Source organism: Manis javanica, chromosome 6 (genome assembly GCF_040802235.1).
Source record: "Manis javanica isolate MJ-LG chromosome 6, MJ_LKY, whole genome shotgun sequence".
Lineage (NCBI taxonomy): Eukaryota > Metazoa > Chordata > Mammalia > Pholidota > Manidae > Manis > Manis javanica.
The window spans coordinates 135,784,124-135,809,529 of NC_133161.1; the positions used below are offsets into that span (position 1 = coordinate 135,784,124).

At 42.3% G+C, this 25,406-nt stretch overlaps 2 protein-coding genes and 1 long non-coding RNA gene across 3 annotated transcripts in view; 1 reads left to right on the top strand and 2 right to left on the bottom strand.

Moving 5' to 3' along the window:
* TMEM45B (transmembrane protein 45B) overlaps positions 1–5,688 on the bottom strand; it is a 28,052-nt gene extending 22,364 nt beyond the window's left edge. The window contains exon 1 of the mRNA XM_017679982.3: positions 5,540–5,688. The gene's annotated coding sequence lies outside the window, so the exon portion shown is untranslated. The remainder of the gene's footprint in view (positions 1–5,539) is intronic.
* Positions 5,689–5,775: 87 nt separating this feature from the next.
* Positions 5,776–25,406, top strand: part of LOC140850013 (uncharacterized) — a 146,876-nt gene continuing 127,245 nt past the window's right edge. The window contains exons 1-2 of the mRNA XM_073239486.1: positions 5,776–5,837; positions 6,051–6,143. Coding sequence (XP_073095587.1) covers positions 6,132–6,143 — 12 coding nt within the window. The 5' untranslated portion in view covers positions 5,776–5,837; positions 6,051–6,131. The remainder of the gene's footprint in view (positions 5,838–6,050; positions 6,144–25,406) is intronic.
* On the bottom strand, positions 21,476–23,949 carry LOC140850014 (uncharacterized). The gene is made up of 3 exons (XR_012132636.1): positions 23,515–23,949; positions 22,083–22,290; positions 21,476–21,891 (listed from the first exon to the last, which is right to left on the bottom strand). It is a non-coding gene; the product is annotated as an uncharacterized lncRNA (long non-coding RNA).

Here is a 25,406-nt window from a genome sequence, read left to right on the forward strand (position 1 = left end):
CTAGAGACATAATGATAAGCCATGGAAATAGCCTGCTCTGCCTAACACCCTGCAGTGAAGCTTGCCCATCTACAGCCACACTCAGCTTGCAGGTTAGTGCCCCATTCTTACACATGGACATTGGAATAAAGCTTCCAACATGAGAGGCAGAGCCAAAAACAGCAGAAAAGAGTTTGAAAATAAACAGACATTGTAGGCAGCCGAAGAAAACTTTCTAAATGCAGAAAAAAAAATACAGAGTTAATACTCTCAGAGACAAATGAGAAGATATTGACTGCCTCCACAAAATAAGAACAGGATGCTATTTAAAAACTACATTTGGAAGCCCCCCCCAAATAAAAGCATTTGGGAATTAAAAATATGATGGTAGAAATGTAAAAATTTAATAGAAGGGTTGCAAGATTCATTAGAATTAGAGGATGAGAGATTTTTTTCAACAGAAGAGAAAATTAGAGGACAGAGGCACGAGATCCCACATCTAAACAATTTAATGTAAGTTGCAGAAAGACAACAGTGGAAATTATGTAACAGAAGAAAACCAACAGAACTGAAAAATACAATTTTTAGATTGGAAAGGTCTTTAAAGTACCTAGAACAATGACTGGAAAAAAACAAAAGCAACCAATATCAACATCAGAACATGAGGAATAAAGAAAAAACCCTACAAACTTCCAAAGATGAAAGCAAAATACAAGGGATCAGAAATCAGAATGGCATCAACTTCTCAACAGCAGTAAGAAGGCAGAAGAAAATGGAGCCATGCTTTCAAAATTCTGAGTGGAAATTATTTCCAGTAAAGGTCCATGCCTAGGCAAACCATCAATCAAGTGGGAAGGAAGAAAAATGATATCTTAAACATGCAAGGTCCCAAAAAGCAGCCAGGTCTTGTGGGGCCTGAATCTTACATAATTTTGGGAGCTTCCTTAAGAAAAAGTCATTAAATTACACATGCAAAACAGGGTGTGAAAGTGAATATTTATTTACACTGAGAAAAGAAACCACAACACAAGGGGACCATTGAGGTTCCGGACTCTGTCTTCTAAAATCTTTTTAGAAAATGTAACCAAAATGCTTCTTGATGGAAACCAGGCTCTACCTACCCACATTACAACTTACACCAATTTGCAGTCTGGACAGGCACCCCATGAGCTTCATCAGCTTAGGGATAAATCTGCCTCTTTCTTCATGCACCCTTTCTCCAGAAGCTGTGCTCCAGCAAAATCAAGAAATGAGAAATGGGAATCCAGTACCATTCATAGGGTAGTAGCCAGGGTAGCTCCCAGTATAACAAGGCGTGCAGAGAATAACCAGTCCCAGAGAATGGGGGTGTGTCTGCTGAGCTCGGGTGTTTCCAAGAAAAAAGTCAAACTGGCTACTTTTTGATGTCTAACTCTATTGAGAGGAATTTTACCATCCTGTCAAAGTTTGCACAGGAATTGTTAACAAGTACTCTAAAAACTATGCAATTGAAGAAAATGTAGCAATTACTTACTCTGGGGGATAGAAAAAGTTAGACAAGAAAGGAAGTGTAAAAATCATGGTTTATCATAATATGGCTCAGTTGTGAGTAATACTTCCATAGTCACAACCATTTAAACACTACACATTGCTATATAAAAAAACCTTGCAAGAAAGGGAGGTGAATATGAGATAGAATAACAGGGTTCTAGAACTACATCCTCATCTTCCCAGGTAGGTTGTCCATAGACTAGAACTGGAAAGAGAAAGAAATAGCCAGTATTGGCATGTAATGTGGAAATATACTGGCAAATAGTTTTGGAAAGCAGTTTCTCTACAGAGGCAGCTCAGGATAGACTCTTTAAAGACCCATGTAGAACTTACGACTTTTTAGACTATATCTTTACTTACGTTGACCAAAATAGAAAATTCAAAGGGAAAGGGATATTCTCAAGAGGAGTGAGACAGAAAGCTGCTGGAAATAAAATGCAGGTGTCTGCTAAACTACCCCAGAGTCAGTGGTTTTCAAGTTGTGGTCCTGTGACCAGCTGCATTCAAATTACCTGGAGTGCCAGTTTATAATTCAGATTTATAGACACTTCCCAGACTTAAATCATGAGCATTTTACCAGGTGGGCTCAGAATCTGTAATTTGAAGAAGTTCCCCTAGACCCACTACTTTACCTATTGCTTTTTAGTAAATGAAAGAGCAAGAAGAAAAACAAAAGTAATAACAAAACAAAGAGCCAATGACCCAATGACTCAATGACTCATAAAACATAGTATGATCCTTCTGATTGGTGTAGAAGAGGTGCCTGTCTCTGAGTGAGGACGAAAGCCTCAGTACACTAAGGATGGAAGAGCAGGAAGGCAGAAGCGGCTTATCTCAGCCCTGGAAAGCTGCTAGAGACAGAAGGATAAGCCACGGAAATAGCCTCCAGACACCTGATTATTTGAGAAAAAACAACTCCTTCCTTATCAAGTCACTGTAGTAGGGTTTTCTGTTACATGTAGCTGAATGGAGTGCTAATGACATAGCATATGTGTTCAAATGTTTGATAGATATTGAATACATTTTATTGAATGCCTGCTGTGAGCACTGTGCTATGAATAATACAACGGGCCAGGCAAATAAGGCACGTTCCCTCAGGGACCATATAGTCCAGGTGGAAGAATCGACAGATATCTAAGTCCAGGACTCAGCAAAGCGATGATTTGCTGTCACAGACCATAAAGCAACAGAGTAAATCAAACTAAACCACTTGATTCATGCATCTAGGAAATCGCTAAGAGACCACATTGGGAGAGCTAGGTTTTAGGTGTAATTCTTCAGCAAAGTAGATTTAGGGAAGTAACATAGACTCTGGGGAAGTTTGTTTCTTTTTCTGAATCCAATTTTCTTTAAAAAAACAAAAAGATTGGGCTTGATAATCTTTAAGGCTATCCTCAGCTCTTAAATATTTTTGTGGTTACACTGAACAAAAATGGACATGAAATAATACCACACTAGATGGTTTATGAATTTAGATTCTAATACTTCAAGTCAGAAAATAAATAAATGTTCAGAAAAAACAAATCACAAACAACTCCCCACCCCAAAATTAAACAAACAAAAAACCAAAACCAAATCAAAACAAAACAAACCACCCTGGAGGGAGCTGTGGTTTTATGAAAGAAGTTCTGGTTTGAGTCCCAGCTCTGCCACTTGACAGCAGGTAACCCAGGACAGATACTCCAAATCTCTTTCAGTTTCCTTATTTATGATATAGGCTATTACTCTTACCTCACTGCTGAGTATGGAAATCACTTTATACTCTGTAAAGCCCCATTATGATTGGCTGCCAGCAAGATAATGGATAATGGCTTATAATATTTAAATTCTGCAAGGGAAATACATGAGTGTGCTCTGATATCTTCATTTACTTCTTCATCACATAAGGCTGATAATTCTTTTGAGTTTCCTTCTCCTTCCAATAGTGCACCTTGTGACCTATTTTATTTTTACAAATGAGAACAGACAAGAGGATCAAAACTAGCTGAAATTCAAATCATTTCTGTTTCTAGCCCCAGTAAAGATTAGGGGGAGAGGGCTGGCTGGTTAAAAGGAAGCTGAGTTCAAACGCCGTGTGGGTATTCTAGCGCTTTGTGGTCTCTAATGTTCACATTGAGTATTACACAGTATTGTGAAAAGTCTAGCTTTTGGCCAGTGACCTGTCTATAGGAAGAAATGTAGATCTGAAATCTACCTATGTATTCATTAGTTAATGACTCAGAAGTGACTGCCAGGCTCTTACCCACAGTTATAAAAAGTTTTGCAATAACCAGGATTTTGGCTATGGGAGTGGATCTAATTATGGTAAATCTACCCTTCATCCATTTTCAACAAGCAAACGCGTTTAAGAAAAAGAGATAATCCTTTGATTATAACCAGTGTATAACATCTATACTGACCAACTAAGCATGACAGCCAATGTTAACTTGAAGATGGTGGGGAAATAAGAAAGCAGAAGTCTCTCTTCACCCCTTTGCCCCCCAGCCCTTGCCAAATCTTGATGACCTCAGAGTGCCCTTTGCTAAGATTAGGAAAGAGACATAACCAGGGATGTAATGGGGAAGACCTCAAATAGCATAACTGGTGCCAAATGTGAGATTCAGTAGCTTCACCCAGGCCATCACAACCCAAATCCACCAGAAGGGTGAGGGAGGAGCCCAGAGAATATAAGGAAAATGTGCAGGATGAGATAAGTGGTGGTAGTGCTTCCACCTCCCATGGAAGAAGTGAGAGGAAATTAAAGCTCTTTAAAGAGGAAATTGAATGTTTGGCTCTGGTAATACCACAACAAATAATGCAGAGCCAGAAATACTGCTTCCCTCTCTGCTTCGGTCAGGCACTCTCCTCTCGTAAAATAAAGGCACCATGTTCAATAAAGCCTTCATATCAATTCCATATCTTTTCCAGAAACTCTAGAACAGAGGGTAACTGCATCATTATTAAGCCCATGAACCCTCAGTCAGGAAGAACTTCGTCTGAAGCGCCTCTGGCCCCATCTGAGTGTATTATCATTCTCCCTTGCACTGTTTAATACAGTACAAAACCCAGATGATGCTGAATGCATTGCACATCTGGTGAAAACCAGTACCTGTTTCTTATGAACAATAAGCCATGCTACCTATTAAAATGAATGTAAACATACAGGTAAAATACTTGTGCCACTTTATGAGCCAAACAGAGCTGGGGGGGTGGGGTGGGGGAGGGGTTGGGGGGGGGGGCAATGGGGCAAGTGGTTGGGGATGGGAAGCAAATGGCCCTGAGGGAAGGGGCGGCAGAGAGTGTAAAGGAAATAGTAATTTCTGTGACTTTCAGAGCAGGTGCCTCGCTAAAATTTTTAAACGATCTATTTCACAAAATGCTTGGTTTCCCTTGCTGAAACACAGATCTTTCTTACAGCCAGGGCTAGATCCCATCTCCAGAGGCTATCCCCTCTGCACCAGGCACCAGGCACCAGGCAGGGTCACCAAAAACTACTTTAGGTGGGGCATAAACTTCCTAACCGCTTTGCTCCCCGACATCCTTTTCTACCCACAGGCCTATTAGTGGAAGCTAAATAATGGCTCAGGGACTTTTATCAATCAATCGCCTCTTGTTACTAGATTCCAGGCTCCCCGGCCTGAGGAAGGTCTCTGGTCGGCGTATTGGTGGGTTGGCGCTGTCGAGGAGACACAGGAGGGGTTCAGCGCCCACCTCTGTGTGGAGCGAAGTGAGGCCAGCTCTGGGCCTCTGGGTCAGACATCCCCGGCGGGGTGTCCCCGTATCCTGGGGCACAACGGAAGGCGGGGGCTTCACACCTCGAAACTCCTCTCCGCCGGCAACACGGTCGACCCGACGGGCTGGGGATGGAGCGTATTCATTCCAGGGCCGCGGGGAGGACAGAGCGCGCCGCCTGAGGGAGCGGTAGGGTGCGCCGGCCTCCAGCCCGTGGGACCCCAGCTCAGCGTCCCCAGTGCTGCGCCCTCAGCCCCGCTAGCCCCTGCCCTGCCCGAGCCCCCTCCGTCCGAGCCCCTGCCCGCAGCGGCCGTCTCACCTGCCGAGCTCCTCCGAGCTGGAAGCTACCCGCGCCGCACGCCGGGTGCTGCAGCCACCAGCCTGTGCAGGTGTCCCGCCCGGCCCCGCCCGCCGCCCACACGGAGCGCCCCGCCCCGCGGGCGCGCGGGGCCTCCCGTCCCTGCTCGCAGTTCTCTCCACGCCCTTGACACTCCCGCCCAGGTGCCCCTGATCCCAGATACGCCCTAAGGCGTGTGCTCCGACTGGGGCCGGTTCCGGGCACCCAAAAGTAGATTGCTACCCGCCAACCAACCGTGACCTCCTGTGATGCACAGCAAGTAAGGGGCCTGGGAGGCGGCGGGGACTCGGAGCACAGGCTGTTTCAAGTCCTAGCCTGGTTCCCTCGCTAGCGGTGGGGTGAAGTAGTCACGGATCACCCTTCAGCAAAGGAAGACTCTGGTGTCGCATCCTGGGCCAGAATCCAGTCTTCTAGTTTCAGCTCTGTGTCACACGGATGCAGTCACTCCTTCCTGCCTCCCTTTCTTTCCTAGGCGGGACCGAGTTCTAGGTGCTGGAGATAACGCTGCGCAGCGCCTTCCTACTAAGGATCGCAGGACTTCGCAGTAGTCTCAATGCCCTCATCTGTGAGTTAAGGGGCTGGCCTAGGTGAACAGTTTCTCATAACCCCCTGTGGAAGTTAAAAGGATGCCAGACCTAAGGCTCCATCTCAGACCTACTATCAGACTCTGGGGAGAGTACGGCAGAGCCTGTGAAAAAGGCTCCTCCCGGGACCGTAGGAGGCAGGGCTGAGAATCTCACCTCTCCATCTCTTAAGTGCCTTCAGCCTATTCCATTGTTGAGGGCACTGAAAACCAAGAAAGGCTTCCTGGAAGGGATGCTGTATTTAGGTTTTAAAGAAAGGCAGAAGATACACACTAGCACAGGGGGAGGGGTTGCGATCCCAAGTGCAGCTTCTTTTGATCAAATAGCTTTTCTTTCCTATAAAGTCAAAGGAAGGCATTTTTGAGGATCAGGCATAAAGCTGAGCAAATTTTTCCCCTATAAAACAAAGTGAAGAGGCCTGGTGAAGGAGATGATGGCAGAGGCACTGCTCTCATTAAACGGCTAATTGAGCCCCACACTTCACACACTTCAGATGGATAATGTGGCAGAGGGAGGAGCTGGGAGAGTACTGCTTTCATTTCCCATCACCTTGGGGATTCATTTACCTATCAGGCCTCATCTGGGCACTTGCTCACACCCGTTGTTTTTGAAATGGATGATAGGGTGGGGTTCTAGATGTCTGTTACCCTGGGAAAATGCTGTTCCCTGTCACCAGATCCTGGCCATGGTCATGCTTTCTCCTTAGTAATGTTTTCTTTTCCTCTAAGGCTGTGATGAAACAAATTTGTGATCTCTTAGTTGTGGTTACTGATGGGTAGAGATGCTTCTGAACATTGAAAAATTGGAGCTAAGAAAATCATCTCTACCTCAAATTTTAATATCCCAGTTACAGGATATTGTAAAAACCTGTTTTTACAATTAAGTCTGACTGTCTTTAATTTGATCGGTAAAAATAACATAAATCAAATAGCTTAAGTCAAACAATTCACAAAAGATAAATTGATATGCCAATAGTAATAAATTAATACAACAAGAAGAGCTAATGATTATAAAACCATTTTAATACAGCAGTGGAGCAGATTAGCATCTAGAAACAGATCCAGTTATAGGTGGAACCTAGTAAACACAAGGGTGCCATTTTAATTCAACAGGAAATTTTATAGATATTGCTGCCATAATTGTTCTTTTGGAGATCTTATCATGGAGTGCCCATTAGCCAATCTTCCCTTGGCCATCTTCACACTGATTGGGCACACGGCCACCCAGAATAAGTACTATTTTTCCCAGGCTCTCTTTTAGCTAAGATAGGTTTTGTGACTGAGCTCAAGACTGTAGGCTACAAGTGGAAGTGATACGGGCAACTTCGTATTTTACTCTTTTTGATGCTATTGTAAGTTGAATTGTTTTTTAATTTCCTTTACTGATTTTTGTTAGAAATACAATTGATATTTGAATGTTGGTTTTGTACTGATATTTGATATATGAGCATTGGTTCTGCTACCTTGCTAAATTCGTTATTTCTTCTAACAGTTTGTGTGTGTGTGTGTGGAATACTTAGGGTTTTCAACATACAAATTGTGTCATCTGTGAAGAGAGGTCATTTTATTTTTTCCTTGGATGCTTTTCTTTCTTTTTCTTGCCTAATTACTTTGATTAGAACTTCTAATACTATGTTGAGTCAACTTAGAAAAAGTTGAGCATCCTTGTCTTGTTCCTGATCTTAGAGGAAAAGCTTGCAGTCTTTCACCACCGAGTATCATGTTAGCTGTGGGTTTTCATATGTGGCCTTATTATGTGGAGGTAGTTTCCTTCTAAGTTTGTTAAGTGTTACTTTCATGCAAGGGCATTGAATTTTATAAAATAGTTTATTCCTGCATTGATTAAAATGATCATATGGATTTTTCCCCCTTTAATTCTGTTAATGTGGATTATTATATTGATTGATTTTCATGTGTTGAACTATCCTTGCATGTCAGGAATAAATCCCACTAGGTTATGGTATATCTCCTGACTAGATGGCTAGGCCATTGGCAATGGCCCGTGAGTCAGAGAAAATGTAGCAAAGTGTGGTGGTATGGGTGGTCTGCACAGCCATTACCACTTCATGTAGTTCATCCCACTGAGAGCACATCTATATCCAGTCTCAGCCAAAAGATAGTCTCTATTGGCTGGATGGTGGCCATAGCTGTGTGGACCCTATCTGCTTTCAGTTTTGCAGAGCCATCAGTGAAACATGCCTTGCCAGAGCATTCCTGTGGGGTGCTCGGTCCCATCTGTAAGCTTGCTAGTTGTTTGTAGTTGTTCATGGAGGCCACTGGTCTGTTGGGGTCTTGGTTTGGCTTGACCTTGGACCTCGGTACACCATTTCCATTTAATAATTGATCTCTCTTGAGCCTGTCCAATTTTATTGGTGAGATTTGTAATCACCCAAGTAAGAGTGGGTAGTTCAGGTCATAGTGTCATGTTTGTTGCTCTGGCTCTGAGATGCTCAGTCTCCATCCACTGCCCAGCAGCATGCAAGGAATTATTCTTCAAAAGGAGTGCATCTGGTGGCTGCCTCAGGAAATCTGTGGTTTCAAAATCCCAGAGGCCAGCATGCCCTAGTGGCAGTTTCTTGTTGCTGTACTTCAGTCAGCATCTGTGGAGGTTGTGGGCAATATAGTTCCATGGTGTCCAGACTTGTAGGCTCCAAAGGCCCCAAAGGCAGTGGTGAGGCCACAGCTTTTTGAACAGCTTCCAAGACTTGCTGCTGCAAAGGGCCTCATTCAAAATTGGTGGCCTTAACTAGGGTCACCTTAACTAGGGGCCACAAGAACACCCAGGTGGGGTATATGCTACCTGTAGTATCCATAGAGGCCTACCAGAAGTTGGGCCTCTTTTTTATTAATTGGTGATGCCAAGGCCAACAATTCTTGCTTCGCTGTATCTCATATACTTCTTTGGCTTCACACCCAAGTAGCTTCTAGAAATTGCACCTGCTGTGCTTGGTCCTGGACTTTATCTGGACTTATAGCTCAAGTCCCACTAGTCATCATGTCAGCGACTAATTGCAGAGCCACCTTCACCTGTTTTTTGGTGGGATGTAATGAAGGACCAAACTCTTGTGGTAACCTGGGCTCTTTGAAGGTCAAGCCCCACTCACTGGTGGCATATTGCAAGGGAATTGACGTGTTCCTATGGAACATATTGAAATATACAGCAGGCTGTTCATGTGATTGTGATTTGGTCCTGAGGTTTATCCTGATTAGCCAAGTCAATGACAGCATACTGATCTCCAGGGTGGGTTACTGCTGTCTCACAGCAGCCAGGGGCAGAACCTTAGCGTTCAGCCTGTGAGAGTCTGCTGTCAGTCTCTATGCTCTGGAGGCCTTTTTGAGTGGCTAAAGCAGGCTGTTAAATTGTGACAGAGTGATTTATAACTCTCCTGTCTTCAGCAAGGCCTGTATTAACAAAGTAATATCCTTCTCCCCACCTGGTATGTGGAATTATTTCTGTTCGACGATGCACCATGGCCTGGGCATTTCTGGAGGGGTAGAAATGCACTTGGCCACCACAGTGGCTCCAGTGCTTATTGGGGTACATTCCCTTCATGATGGTGATAGTGTCCAGTAATGCACATGGCTGCAATGTTAATGCCTATTTGCATTCTACACTGGAACCATGGTTCCTGGTAACTCAAATGACCCAAAGGGCCCCACCCACAAGCAGATGAGGACCTGTCTGCCATGGGTCACTGTGTTCACCCCCAAATTCTCCAATGTCAACAGTTTAATCTTACTCCTGTGGGGACCTGGAAATATTGTCATGTGGGCACCAGTATCCCAGAGCCCCATAAAAGTCTGAATTCCCCTATTTTACCCTTTTATCCTGACAGAGGTATAAGGCCATTGGTCCACAGTGGAGACCTGGAGACGTTGACCCTGTCCTTAGCATATTCAGCCTCAGACATTTGGGTCTGCAATATCCCCTTACCAAATAGACACACCATAAAGGCTGTATGAGATTCCTCTGGCTTTTGTCTGTATTTGTCCTTCAGTCTTTATATTTCATTCCCAGAGGAGGATCTCATTTCAACAGTTTTATTTTCAGCAATACCATCAGTGGTTTTGCACTGAATGAAAATAGATCTTATATGAAGCTGGCAAGTGACCTGGACTGGGTGGAGCTCTCTGCTCAGGACCCACTTAATTCCCGTGGAAATCACCTGTCACTCTGTTGTCTCGACACCTTGGGAGATTCCCAGATGTAATCTGAAACTGGCCTCCATATGTGGAGGGCATGGAAAGACTGAAGAAAGAGGCAGCCCACTCACACTGGTAGAAGTCAGGTTAAATAAGCAAGGGAACTTACACACCAGGCTTGTCTTGGAAGCACAAGATGTACAGATCTCTGCACCCATCCACCAGAATCTTAGAAGTTTATATAGAGCCTGTAACTGGGTACAGTCATGTTTTCACCACCACATGACCACCTCAAAGTTGTGTCCTTGGGGCAGCTTCTGTGTGCGGGCAAAGCATGTGGAATTCACATTCCGAGGACAGGGGAGGGGCTGAGGAGTCTTTTATTGCCTGGGTCCAGCTCATGGGTCAACAGTGATGTCCTTCTCCAACATGTCCTCTTGATGACCTTCTTCCACACACTCCTCTGGGGCACCATGGGACTTGAAGGGTGGCAAAAGCCAGGGTATAGTTTTCCTCCTCTTCTTAGGATCCACCTCTTTTCTCTCTGCCCTCCTCCATTACACCAGCTCATCCCTATTGACTGGGAGATTATCTACATCCCGTTTATCCCCATATGGCCAGAGAGAGCAAGCATCTCAGTCTGCCCATCATTCTTGCCCTGGGGCAATGGGGCTGACAAACCCCTGTGTTTCCACCATGCCAAAGTTGGTGATCCTGCTCAGTGTGCCAAACTGTCAAGCAGAACATAGTGAACCCATTACCAGTCCTGGGGGAGGACTCCAGCTATATGGAGAATAGCAAAACCCATCACAACGCCAGCCACCAAGACTACGAACCAAATATCTGCTTGCTGCACAGTATCTTGGTATCAGAATTGCCAAGGACAACACAACACAGTAGATTACTGGATGGAATAGCGCTTTACCCACATAGAGAAGAGACAGCAAGATCACCTGCAATGGTGTGCGTTGGTCCCGCATGGCCAGCGGTGTCCCTCTCCACCCCTGGCAGCCGTCGCAGGGCTGTTGGTCTGTGTGCACCCATCGTGTGGCAGAGCAGAAAGACTTGGACTCCTCCCCTGTGGAATCTGAAATACTGAAAGCTAGGGGTGTGTCTGAGAGATTGACACACAGACTGAAACAGAATAAAGAAACGCACATTGAGTCTGAGTCAGGGAAAGATGTTCCACAAGGCTATCAGCCCTGTACAGCTGTGTGGGCTCTTTGTCTCTTGGAAAGGATGGCCCAAGGCCCGTTCCTATGGGGCTGAGTCAGGGTTCGAAAGACTGTCCATCAGACTGCCTTTCCCAGCAAAACCAAAACTGATTAGATAGCTTTGAGGTTTGGTGGGTACCAACTCATTTGCTTAAAAATTATTAACTAGAGATGGAACCAAGATGGCGGCATGAGTAGAGCAGTGGAAATCTCCTCCCAAAACCAGATATATTTTTGAAAATACAACAAATACAACTATTCCTAAAAGAGAGACCAGAAAACACAGGACAACAGCCAGACTACATCCACACCTGCGAGAACCCAGCACCTCATGAAGGGGGTAAGATACAAGCCCCAGCCTGGCGGGACCCGAGCTCCCCTCACCCCAGCTCCCAGCGGGAGGAGAGGAGTCAGAGCGGGGAGGGAGAGGGAGCCCAGGACTGCTTAACACCCAGCCCTAGCCATCCGCACCGGAGCACAGACACAGTGCATGCATGGGGTCCTGGATACTAGGGAAACAGGACAGTAAGACCTGTGGGCAGATCCCTGCAGCCAGCACCCTGGGGACAAAGAAAAGCGAGTGCTTTTGAAAGTCTTAAAGGGACAGGGACCCACAGCTGGACGGAAGCATCCTGGGACACTTAGCCCAGCAGCTGGGAATCCCAGGGAACTAATCCCCTGGGCAGCAGTGCAGCTCAGAGGCCCCTCATGGACATAAACGGCCTCCTGCCTGTTGCCCATCCGACGCGGCTCTGCCATATTGGAGAAGCAGCCTGAGGCTGGCCACGTCCACAGCAGCCACGGAGCTCCACAGTGGCTGGGCAAGAATAGAAACCCCATCTGCATGCAGCTGCCCAGCACAAGCCACTAGGGGTCACTGTTCCCATAGGAGAGGAAGGCCACAAACCAGCAAGAAGGGACTTTCCCTTAGCCAACACACCGCCAGCTCCCCACAAATACCTCTATCGCCATGAAAAGGCAGAAGAATTTGATACAGATCAAGATCACAGAGGCAAACCCTGAGAAGGGGATAGACCTAACCCATCTCCCTGAAAAAGAATTAAAAATAAAGCTCATAACCATGCTGATGGAGCTGCAGAGAAATATGCAAGAGCTAAGGGATAATGTCCAGAAGGAGATTACAGAAATGAAACAATCTCAGGAAGGATTTATAAGCATAATGGATAAGATGCAAGAGGCCACTGATGGAATAGAAACCAGAGAACAGGAATGCATAGAAGCTGACACAGAGAGAGATAAAATGATCTCCAGGAATGAAACAATATTAAGAGAACTGTGTGACCAAGCCAAAAGGAACAATATCTGCATTATAGGGGTGCCAGAAGAAGAAGAGAGAGAAAAAGGGATAGAAAGTGTATTTGAAGAAATAATTGCTGAAAACTTCCCCAAACTGGGGAAGGAAATAATCAATCAGACCATGGAAGTACACAGAAGGGACCCAAGGAGGACAACACCAAGACACATAATAATTAAAATGACAAAGATCAAGGACAAGGACAGAGTTTTAAAGGCAGCCAGAGAGAGGAAAAAGATCACCTACAAAGGAAAACCCATCAGGCTATCATCAGACTTCTCAACAGAAACCTTACAGGCCAGAAGAGAATGGCATGATATATTTAATGCAATGAAAGAGAAGGGTCTTGAACCAAGGATACTGTATCCAGCACGATTATCATTTAAATATTAAGGAGGGATTAAACAATTCCCAGACAAGCAAAAGTTGAGGGAATTTGCCTCCCACAAATTACCTCTACAGGGTATTTTAGAGGGACTGCTCTAGATGGAAGCACTCCTAAGGCTAAATAGATGTCACCAGAGAAAATAAAATCACAGCAAAGAAAGCAGACCAACCAAACAGTAGCTAAAGGCAAAAAATAAAATCTACTACCCATAAAAGCAGTTAAAGGAAACACAAAAGAGTACAGAATAAAACAACCAACATATAAAGAATGGAGGAGGAGGAATAAGAAGGGAGAAAAATAAAGAATGACCAGACAGTGTTTAAAATAGCTCAATAAGCAAGTTAAGTTAGACAATAAGATACTAAAGAAGATAACCTTGAACCTTTGGTAACCACGAATCTAAAGCCTGCAATGGCAATAAGTGCATATCTTTCAATAATCACCCTAAATGTAAATGGACTGAATGCACCAATCAAAAGACACAGAGTAATAGAATAGATAAAAAAGCAAGACCCATCTCCATGATGCTTACAAGAGACTCACCTCAAACCCAAAGACATGCACAGACTAAAAGTCAATGGATGGAAAAAGATATTTCATCAAACAACAGGGAGAAAAAAGCAGTTGATGCAGTACTAGTATCAGACAAAATACACCTCAAAACAAAGAAAGTAACAAAAGATGAAGAAAGACATTTCATAATGATAAAGGGCTCAGTCCAACAAGAGGATATAACCATTATAAATATATATGCACCCAACACAAAAGCACCAACATATGTGAAACAAATACTAACAGAACTAAAGGAGGAAAGAGAATGCAATGCATTCATTTTAGGAGACTTCAACACGCCACTCACTCCATAGGATAGATCCACCGGACAAAAAATAAGTAAGGACACAGAGGCACTGAACAACACACTAGAACAGATGGACCAGTAGACATCTATAGAACTCTACACCCAAAAGCCACTATTTACAACAGCCAAGAAATGGTGGCAACCTAAGTGTCCATCAGTGGATGAATGGATGGAGAAGATGTGGTACATATACACAATGGAATATTATTCAGCCATAGGAAGAGAATGGATCCTACCATTTGCAACAACATGGATGGAGCTAGAGGGTATAAATAAGCCAGGTGGAGAAAGACAAACACCAAATGATTTCACTCATATGTGGAGTATAGGAACAAAGGAAGACTGAAGGAACAAAACAGCAGCAGAATCACAGAACCTAAGAATGGACTAACAGTTACCAAAGGGAAAGGGACTGGGGAGAATGGGAGGGAAGGGAGGGATGAGGGTGGGGAAAAAGAAAGAGGGTATTATGATTAGTATGTATAATGTTGGGGGGGCATGGGGAGGGCTGTGCAACACAGAGAAGAGAAGCAATGATTCTACAGCATCTTACTATGCTGATGGACAGTACTGTAATGGGGTTTGTGGGGGGGACTTGGTGAAGGGGGGACCCTAGGAAACATAATGTTCTTCATGTAATTGTAGATTAATGACAACAAAATTTTTAAAAAATAAAATAAAATAAAATTAAAGGAAAAGTACTAGTCATTAATCATGCTTTTCTGGTATGAACTGTATAGAAAGGAAATTAAACAGTCTTAGAGGATATAGGAGAGTATTTGAAGAAAAATTCTAGCTAGTAAGTGCAAAATGAGTAATAGAATTAGAATATTACCATTTGGCAATTTCTAAGGAATAACTGATTCAGGTAATAATCATAAATAAGTAAATCTAATAAACTACATCCAAGACATCTACACTGAAACCTGTAAAACAATATTGAGAGAATTTAAACAAGACCTATGTAAAGGAGGGACATACCATGTTCATATACTGACTTAGTATAATAATGACTTAATCCTCTCCAGACTGATCTATGGATTCAATGCAATCTCAGTCTATCACTGGAAGCTTTGTGTGTGAGAAACAGTAAGCTGATTTTAAAACAAATATGGAAATGCAAAAAGGATAAGAATAACTAGGACTTTTCTTTTTTTAACTGAAGTATCAAATATAAGAATTGAATATAAACCAATCTCACATTGGTTTCAATTATACAACACAGTGGTTCAGCAGTTGCCCATATTATTAAATCCTTGCCCCCACTAGTGCAGTTACTATCTGTCAACATAGAAAGATGTTATGGACCCATTTGACTATCTTGTCCATGTTGCATTTCCAAACCTGTGATCAACTTGCATAATGATTGAGATTTTGTGCCTCTTTATCCCCCTCACCCTCCCTCCTTCCCACTCCAACTGCTTCTCCATGGTAACTTACAGTCACTTCTCAGTGTCTATGAGTCTACTGTTGGTTTGTTCATTTTGTTTTGCTTTGTTTTATATGCCATAAATAAGTGAAATCATATGGCATTTGTCTTTCTCCACCTGGATTATTTCATTCAGCATCATACCCTCTAGGTCCATCCATGTTGTTACAAATGGCAGGATTTCTTTTTTTATGGCTGAGTAATATTCCATTGTGTATATGTACCACCTCTTTATCCATTCATCTGTTGATAGGCACTTTTTGTTGCTTCCATATTTTGGCTATTGTAAATACTGTGGTGATAAATGTAAGAGTGCATAGATCTTTTTGAATCAGAGATTTTGTTTTCTTTGGGTAAATTCCTAGTAGTGGAATTACTGGGTCCAATGGTATTTCTCTTTTTAGTTTTTTGAGGAACCTCCATAGTGCTTTCCACAGTGGTTGCACCAATTTACATTCCCACCAACAGTGCAGAGGTTTCCAATTTCTCCACATTCTTGTCAACACTTATTTCTTGTCTTTGGATAGTGGCCATTCTAATTGGTTTGAGGTGCTATCTAATTGTGGTTTTGATTTGCATTTCCCTGATGGTTAGTGATGTGGAGCATCTTTTCATGTGCCTGTTGGCCATCTGTATTTATTCTTTGGAGAAGTGTCTTTTCAGGTCCTCCACCTATTTTTTAATCAGGTTATTTGTTTTTTGGGTGTTGAGGCACATTAGTTCTTTATATATTTTGGATGTTAACCTCTTATCAGATGAATCATTTAAGAGGATATTCTCCCATACAGTAGATTGCCTTTTGTTCTGCTGATGGTGTCCTTAGCTGTACAGAGCTTTTTATTTTGATGTAGTCCCACTTCTTCATTTTTTATTTTGTTTCCCTTGCCTGAGGAGATGTGTCCAGGAAAAAAATTACTCATGCTTATGTTCAAGAGATTTTTGTCTGTTTTCTTCTAAGAGTTTTATGGTTTCATATCTTACATTCAGGTCTTTGATCCATTTTGAGTTTACTTTTGTGTATGGAGTTAGACAGTAATCCGGTTTCATTCTCTTGCATGTAGCTGTCCAGTTTTCCCAACACCATTTATTGAAGAGGGTGTCTTTTCCCCCTTGTCTTTTCTCCATGAATATTCATGGCTCCTTTTTGAGTATTAATTGACTATATATGAGTGGTTTTATTTCTGTGCTATTTTGTTCCTTTGATCTATGGGTCTGTTCTCAAGCTAGTACCATACTGTTTTGATTACTATAGCTTTGTAGTATAGCTTAAAGTCAGGGAGAGTAATACCTCCAGTTTTGTTCTTCTTTCTCAGTATACATTTGGCTATTCAGGGTCTTTGTGAATTTTAGAATTATTTGTTTATTGAAAACTGCCATTGGTATTCTGATAGGAATTGCATCGACTCTGTAAATTGCTTTGGGCAGGATGGCCATTTTGACAATACTAATTCTTCCTATCCATGAACACAGTATAGATACCATTTATTTGTATCTTCTTTAATTTCTCTCATGAGTGTGTTATAGTTTTCAGAGTACAGGTATTTCACATCCTCGGTTAAGTATATTCCTAGGTATTTTACTCTTTTTGATGCAATTTTAAATGGAGCTGTTTTCCTGATTTCTATTTCTACTACTTCATTGTTGGTATTTAGGAACACAACAGATTTCTGGGTATGAATTTTGTGTCCTGCAACTTTGCTGAATTTAGTTTAGTTCTAATAGGTTTTTTTGATAGTGTCTTTAGGGTTTTCATGTCATCTGCAAGTGGTGAGAGTTTAACTTCTTCCTTTACCAATCTGGATGCCTTTTATCTCTTTGTGTTGTCTGATTGGTGTGGCTAGGACTTCCAGTACTATGTTGAAGGAAAGTGGTGAGAGTGGATGTCTTTTTCTCGTTCTTGATATTAGAGGAAAAGCTTTCATCTTTTCACGATAGAGTATGTTAGCTGTTCACTTATCACAGATGGCTTTTATTATTACGTTGAGGCATTTACCCTCTATGCTGATTTTGTTGAGAGTTTTTATCATAAATGGATGTTGAATTTTGTCAGATGCTTTCTCAACATCTATTGAGATGACGATGTGGTTTTTACCCTTCTTTTTGTTAATATGGTCTATAATATTGATTGATTTATGAATATTATACCATCCTTGCATCCCTGATTAAATCCCACTTGGTTGTGATGGATGATCCTTTTGATGTATTTTTTAAAATTAAAGTATCATCAATATACAATCTTATGAAAGTTTCACATGAACAACATTGTGGTTCCTTTTGATGTATGTTTGAATTTGGTTTGATAATATTTTGTTGAGGATTTTTGCATCTATGTTCATCAGGGGTATTGGTCTATAATTTTCTTTTTTTGTAGTGTCTTTGTCTGGTTTTGGTATTAGAGTGATGCTGGCCTCATAGAATGTGTTTGGAAGTATTCCCACCTCTTCTACTTTCTGGAATACTTTAAGAAGGATATTAGCTCTTCTTTAAATGTTTGGTAGAATTCAGCAGTGAAACCATCTGGTCCTTGAATTTTGTTTATTGGGAGTGTTTTGATTACCAATTTGATTTCATTGCTGGTAATTGGTCTGTTCAGATTTTCTGTTTCTTCATGGGTCAGTCTTGGAAGGTTGTATTTTTATGGGAATTTGTCAATTTCTTCTAGATTGTCCAATTTATTTGCATATAATTTATCATAGAATTCTCTAGTAATTCTTTGTATTACTATGGTATCTGGCGTGACTATTCCCTTTTCATTTCTGATTTTGTTTATGTGTGTACTATCTTTTTTTCTTAGTAAGTCTGACTAGGAGTATGTCTATTTCATTTATTTTCTTAAAGAACCAGCTCTTTGTTTCATTGATTTTTTTTCTATTTTATTTATTTATGCTCTGATCTTTATTATGTCCCTCCTTCTACTGACTTTGGGCTTCGTTTGTTCTTCTTTTTCTAATTTCTTTAGTGTGAGGTTAAACTGTTAGAGTTTGAAATTTTGAAGATTAGAGAATTCTGTATCTCTCAGCCAGGCTTTTGTTTTTCTTTCTTCTTAGTAACTCTTAGTTTATTAGCATCAAAACTCAGAGAAAGGAAATCTGCCAATTCTTAAATTTTTGAGTTAGCATCTGCTGCTAAAATCCCTGATGATGAAAGAGTGTGAAACATTAACTACAATATAGTTAATGCGTGTTCTTTGTGCTCTTCTGGATAGATTTTTTTTGGATCAGTGGATTGGTTTTTTTTTTCTCCCTGGTTATAAATCATTGCTCTACTTATTTACATACCTGGTAATGTTTGATTGGTTGCCATACATTATACATTTTATGTTACCAGGTGCTGGATTTTTAAAATTCCTTTCCATTTTTATGGGCTTGGTTTAGAATGCAGTAGGTTACTTGGAGTCAGTTTGGTTCTTTTGAGGCTTGCTTTTAAGCTTTGACAGGATAGGGCAGCACAACTTATGATTGAGGGCTAATTTGGCGCTACTGAGGCAAATTGCTTCTGAGACCTGTTTCCAATGTCTCAGGTATTAGGCAGTCTTTCCACCCTGGCTGGTGAGAGCATGGTGTGTGGCCCCAAGTGAGCTCCTAGGGTTGATGTGCCTCCCCCTTTTTGGTGTTCTTTTCCCAGCCCTGGGAGTTTCCTGACACATGCGCATCATAGTCCTCAGCTCAGGACTTGAGGGATCCCTCTGCAGATCTCAGGGGCCTTCTTTTTCTTCAGTTCCCCCTCTCTACTTTGCCTTGCAAATTTTCAGCATCTTGCCCTGCTCAAGCCCTGAACCTTGTCTCTCTAACCCTGGGAGAATGTTGGGCTCCATTTTGGTTTCTCCCCTTTCTGTGTTCAGCCTGGAAACTTTCTCCAGGTGCTGAGCTGTGGCACTTTTAGGGCTCATCCATTTATTTTCCTTCTCTTGGGGGTCACTGCCCTGCATTGCCTGTTGTGCAATGTCTGAAAACTTTTATTTCATATATTTTGTCCAGTATCTGGTTGTTTAAGGAGGGAGGATAAATCCAATCTCTGTTATTCCATCATGATTAAAAGGAGAAATCTAATGTTGGTTTTAGTAAACAGTTTTCATCATGTTTAAGTAGTTTCTTTATATTCCTATTTTAGTTAGTGTTTTTATTTAAAATGCTATTAAATATTAGGCAAAAACTTTCTTTGCATTTCTTCATAAAATCATGTGGGTTTCTTCTTTAGTATATAAATTTAATGATTTTTGTTAATGGGATTCCCATAGTTGAACACTGTTTTTATTCCTGGAATGAACCTTTATTGGTCATATTATTATTTATTTTATTAAAAATTAATCAATGAGCAATGTGATGTTAAGTCCTGGGGTGACAGCTGTGCCAGCCTAACCACAGACTGGGCTTCTGAGGAGTGAGAACCTGAGATCGCATCACAAAGACTTACATGTTGGGATCATGGGCATCAAACTAATTTTTTTTTTTTCTCCACTTAAGCTATTTAAGAATTCTGATGGCTTTCTGGCATTTTAGAGTATTTCTTCTTACATTTGGAAGCATTTCTAGTGTCTTTTTTTCCATATATCAGACTGCTTGAAGTTGCCCCACAGTATACTGGTCCTCTTTTCATGTTTTTTTCAGTATTTTTTCTCTCTTTATTTCATTGTGGATGGTTTATGTTTCTGTGTCTTCAAGTTTACTAATCTTTTTCAATGTCTAATCTGCTGTTAATTTTACCCAGTGTATTTTCATCTCAGACATTGTAGTTTATTCTCAGGAGATCAATTTGGGTATTTTAAAAAAATCTTCCATGTCTCTTCCAACATGTTCAGTTTTTTCTCAAGCTTCTTCAACATAGAGGATATAGTTATACTGACTATTTTAATGCCCTTGCCCACTAATTCTATAATTCTATAATCTGTGTCATTTCTGGGGTGGTTCTCTTTATTATGGGTGGTATTTTTCTGTGTGTGTGTTGGTATGCGTGATAATTTTTGATTGGATGCAAGACACTGTAAATTTTACCTCACTGTGTGCTGCACCTACAATACGAAAGAGGAAGTGTCTGGGGGACTACGGCTCTGCCTGGAAAGGCTGGCACGAGGCTCCCTCTTGTGGATGCAGCAAAAAAGGAAGAAAAGTGGCCATTTTCTTCTGGAGCAGCAGCCTCCAGTCTCACTTTGGACTGAGGCACCCACTCTCACATTACGGCTTAGCCGAGGGTCTGTGGCTCAGTCCAGAAGCAGTGATGGTGACTAGAAAAGAAAAGTTCTATGGGGAAGCTGGTGGTCCCAGCCTCAGGATTACAGTAGAGCTCAAGTGAGGGGGCCAGGTGAGAGATTTTAGTATCAGCAAAGTGAGCCACAAGAAAGACAGGAGAAGTAGCTTTAGCAACGAGAAGAACCAACTGACCAGAGGAGAGGAGCTGCTTGCAAAGTATGTGGTTGATAGTGTCTAGACACTATAGGGATCGTTCTTGAACTCTCCAGGAACTCTGCTAGGGATAGGCAAGATTGGAAGAAACCTCGACTTCCACAGGCTTTGCTAGGGTGGCAAAGACAGAGGCTATGCTGTTTTATCAACTATATGCTTTGAAATTAACCCTCTAAGGTTCATGAATTTAGAGAATATCTGTTATAGATGAAATAAAGTTCTGAAATGTTACTTTGCATATATGTGACATCATGTTAATATGTAGCATCTGAGACTTGAGAAATACAGCTTGGAAACGGAATGATGCTAGATAACCTATATCTGGAAGTTCTTTGGACACAAAGGAGGTCCCTTACTATTATTTTAGCACCTACTGATGTTTTTGACTGAGATCCAAGAAGTCTTACCACCTTCTGCCAAAAAATCACATGTGAGAGCAATATTAGCTTTGATGCTTATCAGGGTGGATGAAATATTGATGGAGAAATTTTCCATTTCCATTTCATTATTTATCATGTATTTTCTGTTTTCCATTTACATGCCTGCCTCCCCAGTAGGAATGTCAGCTCTTCAAGGGATCCAGCCTTGTGGTTACCATGTGTGGAGTGATTACAGAGTTAACAAACATTTTATATGACTTACGTTGCTTAACTTATATACTCCTCTGAGAAACGGCATGAGTATCTCCATTTTCAGGTTTCGGATATTGAGTCAACTAAGTTGTCCAAAGCCATCTAGTGATTAAAATCTGAACTCTAACACCGTCCCACTCATCTTTGAATGACCTGCACCTGTCATGATGAGTGAGGAATAGCACTCAATACGGAGTAACTGAATGAGACGTAAAAAATGTCACTGTCTCACTGTGAACACAAGGTGGTGCTGTAGGCTCAGCCACACTGCCTGGTGGTGGGCAATGAGCCCGTCTCAGTCTGGTTCACAGGTTGGATCCCATCGGTTACTAGGACAGAACTTGCAGGAAACTGAAATCAGAAATTGAAACTGAAATTAGAAAATGCAGATTTCCTTGGGGCTTTGCTTTTCTGTTTTTCAAATGGGAAGATTAATTCTGTCACCTAATTCAAAGAAAGTGGGATGACATAAAATTGTTCATAAATGTTTTACATATCCTAGTGAGGGCATCTGATAGCATTAATGAAACTATTCCACTCACACACAGGATGAGGGTCCAGGACAGAGAATGGTGACATGAAATCTTCTTTCCTTCAGATCGTAGACTCTCATCTGCCTCCTTCCCTCCATCCAGGCTTGTTAAAAAAACTCTAGTGCAGATTTTAGAGCCCACATGCACATACCATAACCTCCTCACTTCCTGTGTGTCTCCTTTTCCAATGATTCACGGTTCTCACTGTCAGAAAATTCTGCATGTAAGAATGAATAGTAACTGCATGAACTTACACAGGTACACTGAAGATAGTATTGCCACACTCATCAGCCTTACTTATCTGAATGATTGTATGATCTTTTTCAGAGCTCTTTCCCATAATTTTAAATAAATCTAGTGTTTCTCTGAATCATCTCCTTGCAATTTGTATGTGTCTCCTGATATTATAGTTGTCCTAAAACAAGCACACTCCAATGACTGCTTGTGGTGAACTTGGATTCACTATGATCACAGGATTCATTTCTTGTAACAATCAAATCTATATCAAACTTGATTTTGTTTTCTTTTCTTTGAAATATAGTCCTCGGAACTGCAGTCCCACTTCAGGGTGTACATGTGGCATAAATGCATGAATATGTTTATCGGAAAACATGTTCTAGAATGTTCACACTACTATTATCAATGTCTTCAAACTGGAAACTGCCCAACAGTAGAATGGATGAATAAATTGTGGTATATTTACTCAATGAAATACTGTACAACAGTAAGAATGAATTAACTAAAACTATACACAAAAAGGATGAATCTCACACACATGAGTGAAAAGAGCCAGCATTAAAGTGACAGTCTCTGATTTTACTATCTAAAGCTCAAGAGACAGGAAAACTAATGTACAATGTTAGGACTCAAGATGGAAGCTGCCCTGGGGTTGGGGATGGAGTAGTGACCTGATGTGGGGTCTCGGTGGTTCTGGAGTTTTTAATCAGTTTTTTAATCTGGGTGTTGCTTTCACAGATGTGTTTACCTGGTGAAAATCCATTGAGCTGCAACTGTGTGATTTATGTAAGTTTCTATATGTATGTTTTATAAAACTTAAAATGTTAAAAACAAAACCACAGGCCCCAAATAGAGTCACTTAATTAAGGGCCCCACAACTGCAAACAAACCCCCACCATGTAATCTTTAACCAGCCAACCTGGACATTCCTAGTCAGCACCAGGAAATTTACTGATAAACCTCCTCCATTCACCTTAGAAAAGTGACCTTGTCTAAAACAATGAATTCTATAATAATTTCCTTTTTACTTGCTCCCTCTCTATGTTCAAAAACCCTTCCTTTGCTGTAGCTTGATGTAGTTTCTATTTATTAGATGGGATGGTTTCTGGTTCATGAATTCTTCAATAAAGTAAATTTGATCTTTTAAATTACTCTGTTGAATTTTTCTTGTTTAACACACACACAAAAAGAAGAAATACATTACCATGTATAATTGGACTCCATTCGTGGCTGTTTGGAAAACTGCAGTTTGAAGAGTGCTTGTGCCTAGAATAGGCCCTGACCTGTGTTAATCCAGGCCTGGGTCCTGGTCCACAGTAAAGCTAATTGTAAAGGAAGCTACTTCTGTGTCTTTATAGTCCTTGTAATCTAAGGGATGGGACGCTAAGGACTGGTTTCGACTTTATCCCCACTGCTCATCCTTTGGGAGAAGCCCCGGCTTCTGAGGTCATCCGCACGAGCAGCTGCCCTTGCAGCCTCCCGCTGCCCCGCACGCTACTGTCCTTTCTGCCCTGTTCTGTGTCTTGGCTACACAGAACTTCCAAAATAACTGTACAGTTGTCATCATTGTTCAGGCCGCTGTTTGGAACACTGGCTTAGCTCGGTGATGAGAAGGGATCCAGGAGGGTCCCAGCTGTCGGGAAGCGGGGGGGACGCCAGGGCACCGGGGGCGGGTAGTAAGTCCCGGGGACTGGGCGCAGGAGGTTCCGAGGGGCCCAGTGTAGCATGGATTCTGGCGGGTGTACAGTCTCGGTGTGGGCAATCGGGAAAGGAGGGGAGAGCATGGGAAGGATCGGGTGCAGGGTGTAGGGAACCTGGAGGGTGAGTGGAGCTGGGGGAGAGAGCGGAGGAGGGGGAAGGGGCAAAGGAGTGGATGCCCAGGGCCACTAATGGGCATATAGTTTGAAGAGCGATTTCCACAGCCTGGGAGAACGTGGGCACAGGGGTTCAGAACCTTCTGTGGGGTGATAGAAAAGTGCGTGGGGGCGAGGCATCGTGGTGATTAGCAGGCGGGAGGTGGAGTTGGACGCCAACCTCCCATCATTAGATGGACAGCTTCGCCGCTCCTAGATCTGTGGAAACGGGCAAACGCAGACCCGGCAGGTGCCGTGAGGAAAGACGGGGCAGATGAGTGCTAAGGCGACAAAGGTGAAATACCCCTTTCCATTAAAAATTTCCTTTGAGGTCACAGGCCTATGGAAGCAGAATATCACTGCGTCTTGACCCTCCATGACCTCACAGGGTCCCTAGAGCCTCTTCAAAGTATGCACCAAGTGTCTGGGGCTCTTGTAATTTATATAGGAAATAGATATTTCATCTTGATCCCCATTCCCAGCACAGAGCACCTACAACTCTTTGGAATTTCCCGTGTGGAGAGCAAAGAAAGGGTCTATTGTTATGTTAATGAGGTGACTGGAGCCCCCAGATAACCTAAGGATGGGGCTGGTTGTCAGGGAAACAAATATATGACTAAAGGGTTGGGGCTTTGAGTCCCTCCTCAGCCCTGGAGATTGAGATCAATTACCAATGGTCAATGATTTAATCAACCATGTCCGTGTAAAGAAGCCTCCATAAAACCCAAAAGATCAGGGTGAGATTTGGAGAACTTCTGGGTGGGTGAACATGGAGAGGTGCTGGGCAGGCATGGAGCTCTGTGCCCCTGCCACGTACCTGGCCCTTGCATCTCTTCCCCTCGGCGGTTCCTGAGTTCTATCCTTTTATAATAAACTGGCACTCTAGTTAAGAAACTGTTTCTCTGAGTTCTGTGAGCTGCTCTAGCAAATTAGTTAAACCTGAGGACAGGGTTGTGGGAACCTCTGATGTGTAGGTGGGCTGTCAGAAGCACAGGTGACAACCTGGGCTTACAACTGGCACATGAAGGGGGACAGTCTTGTAGCACTGAGCCCTTCACCTGCGGTATCTGACACTATCTCCATGTAGATAGTGTCAGAATTGAGTTGAATTGTGGGACACCCACCTGGTGCCTGAGAACTGATTGGCGTGGCAGCCCCCTGCCCCCACGTTGGAATTGGGTGCAGAATCGAAGCTGGAATTGGTGATCAGAATCTTAGGTTGCTATGGGAGCATTTCATGTGC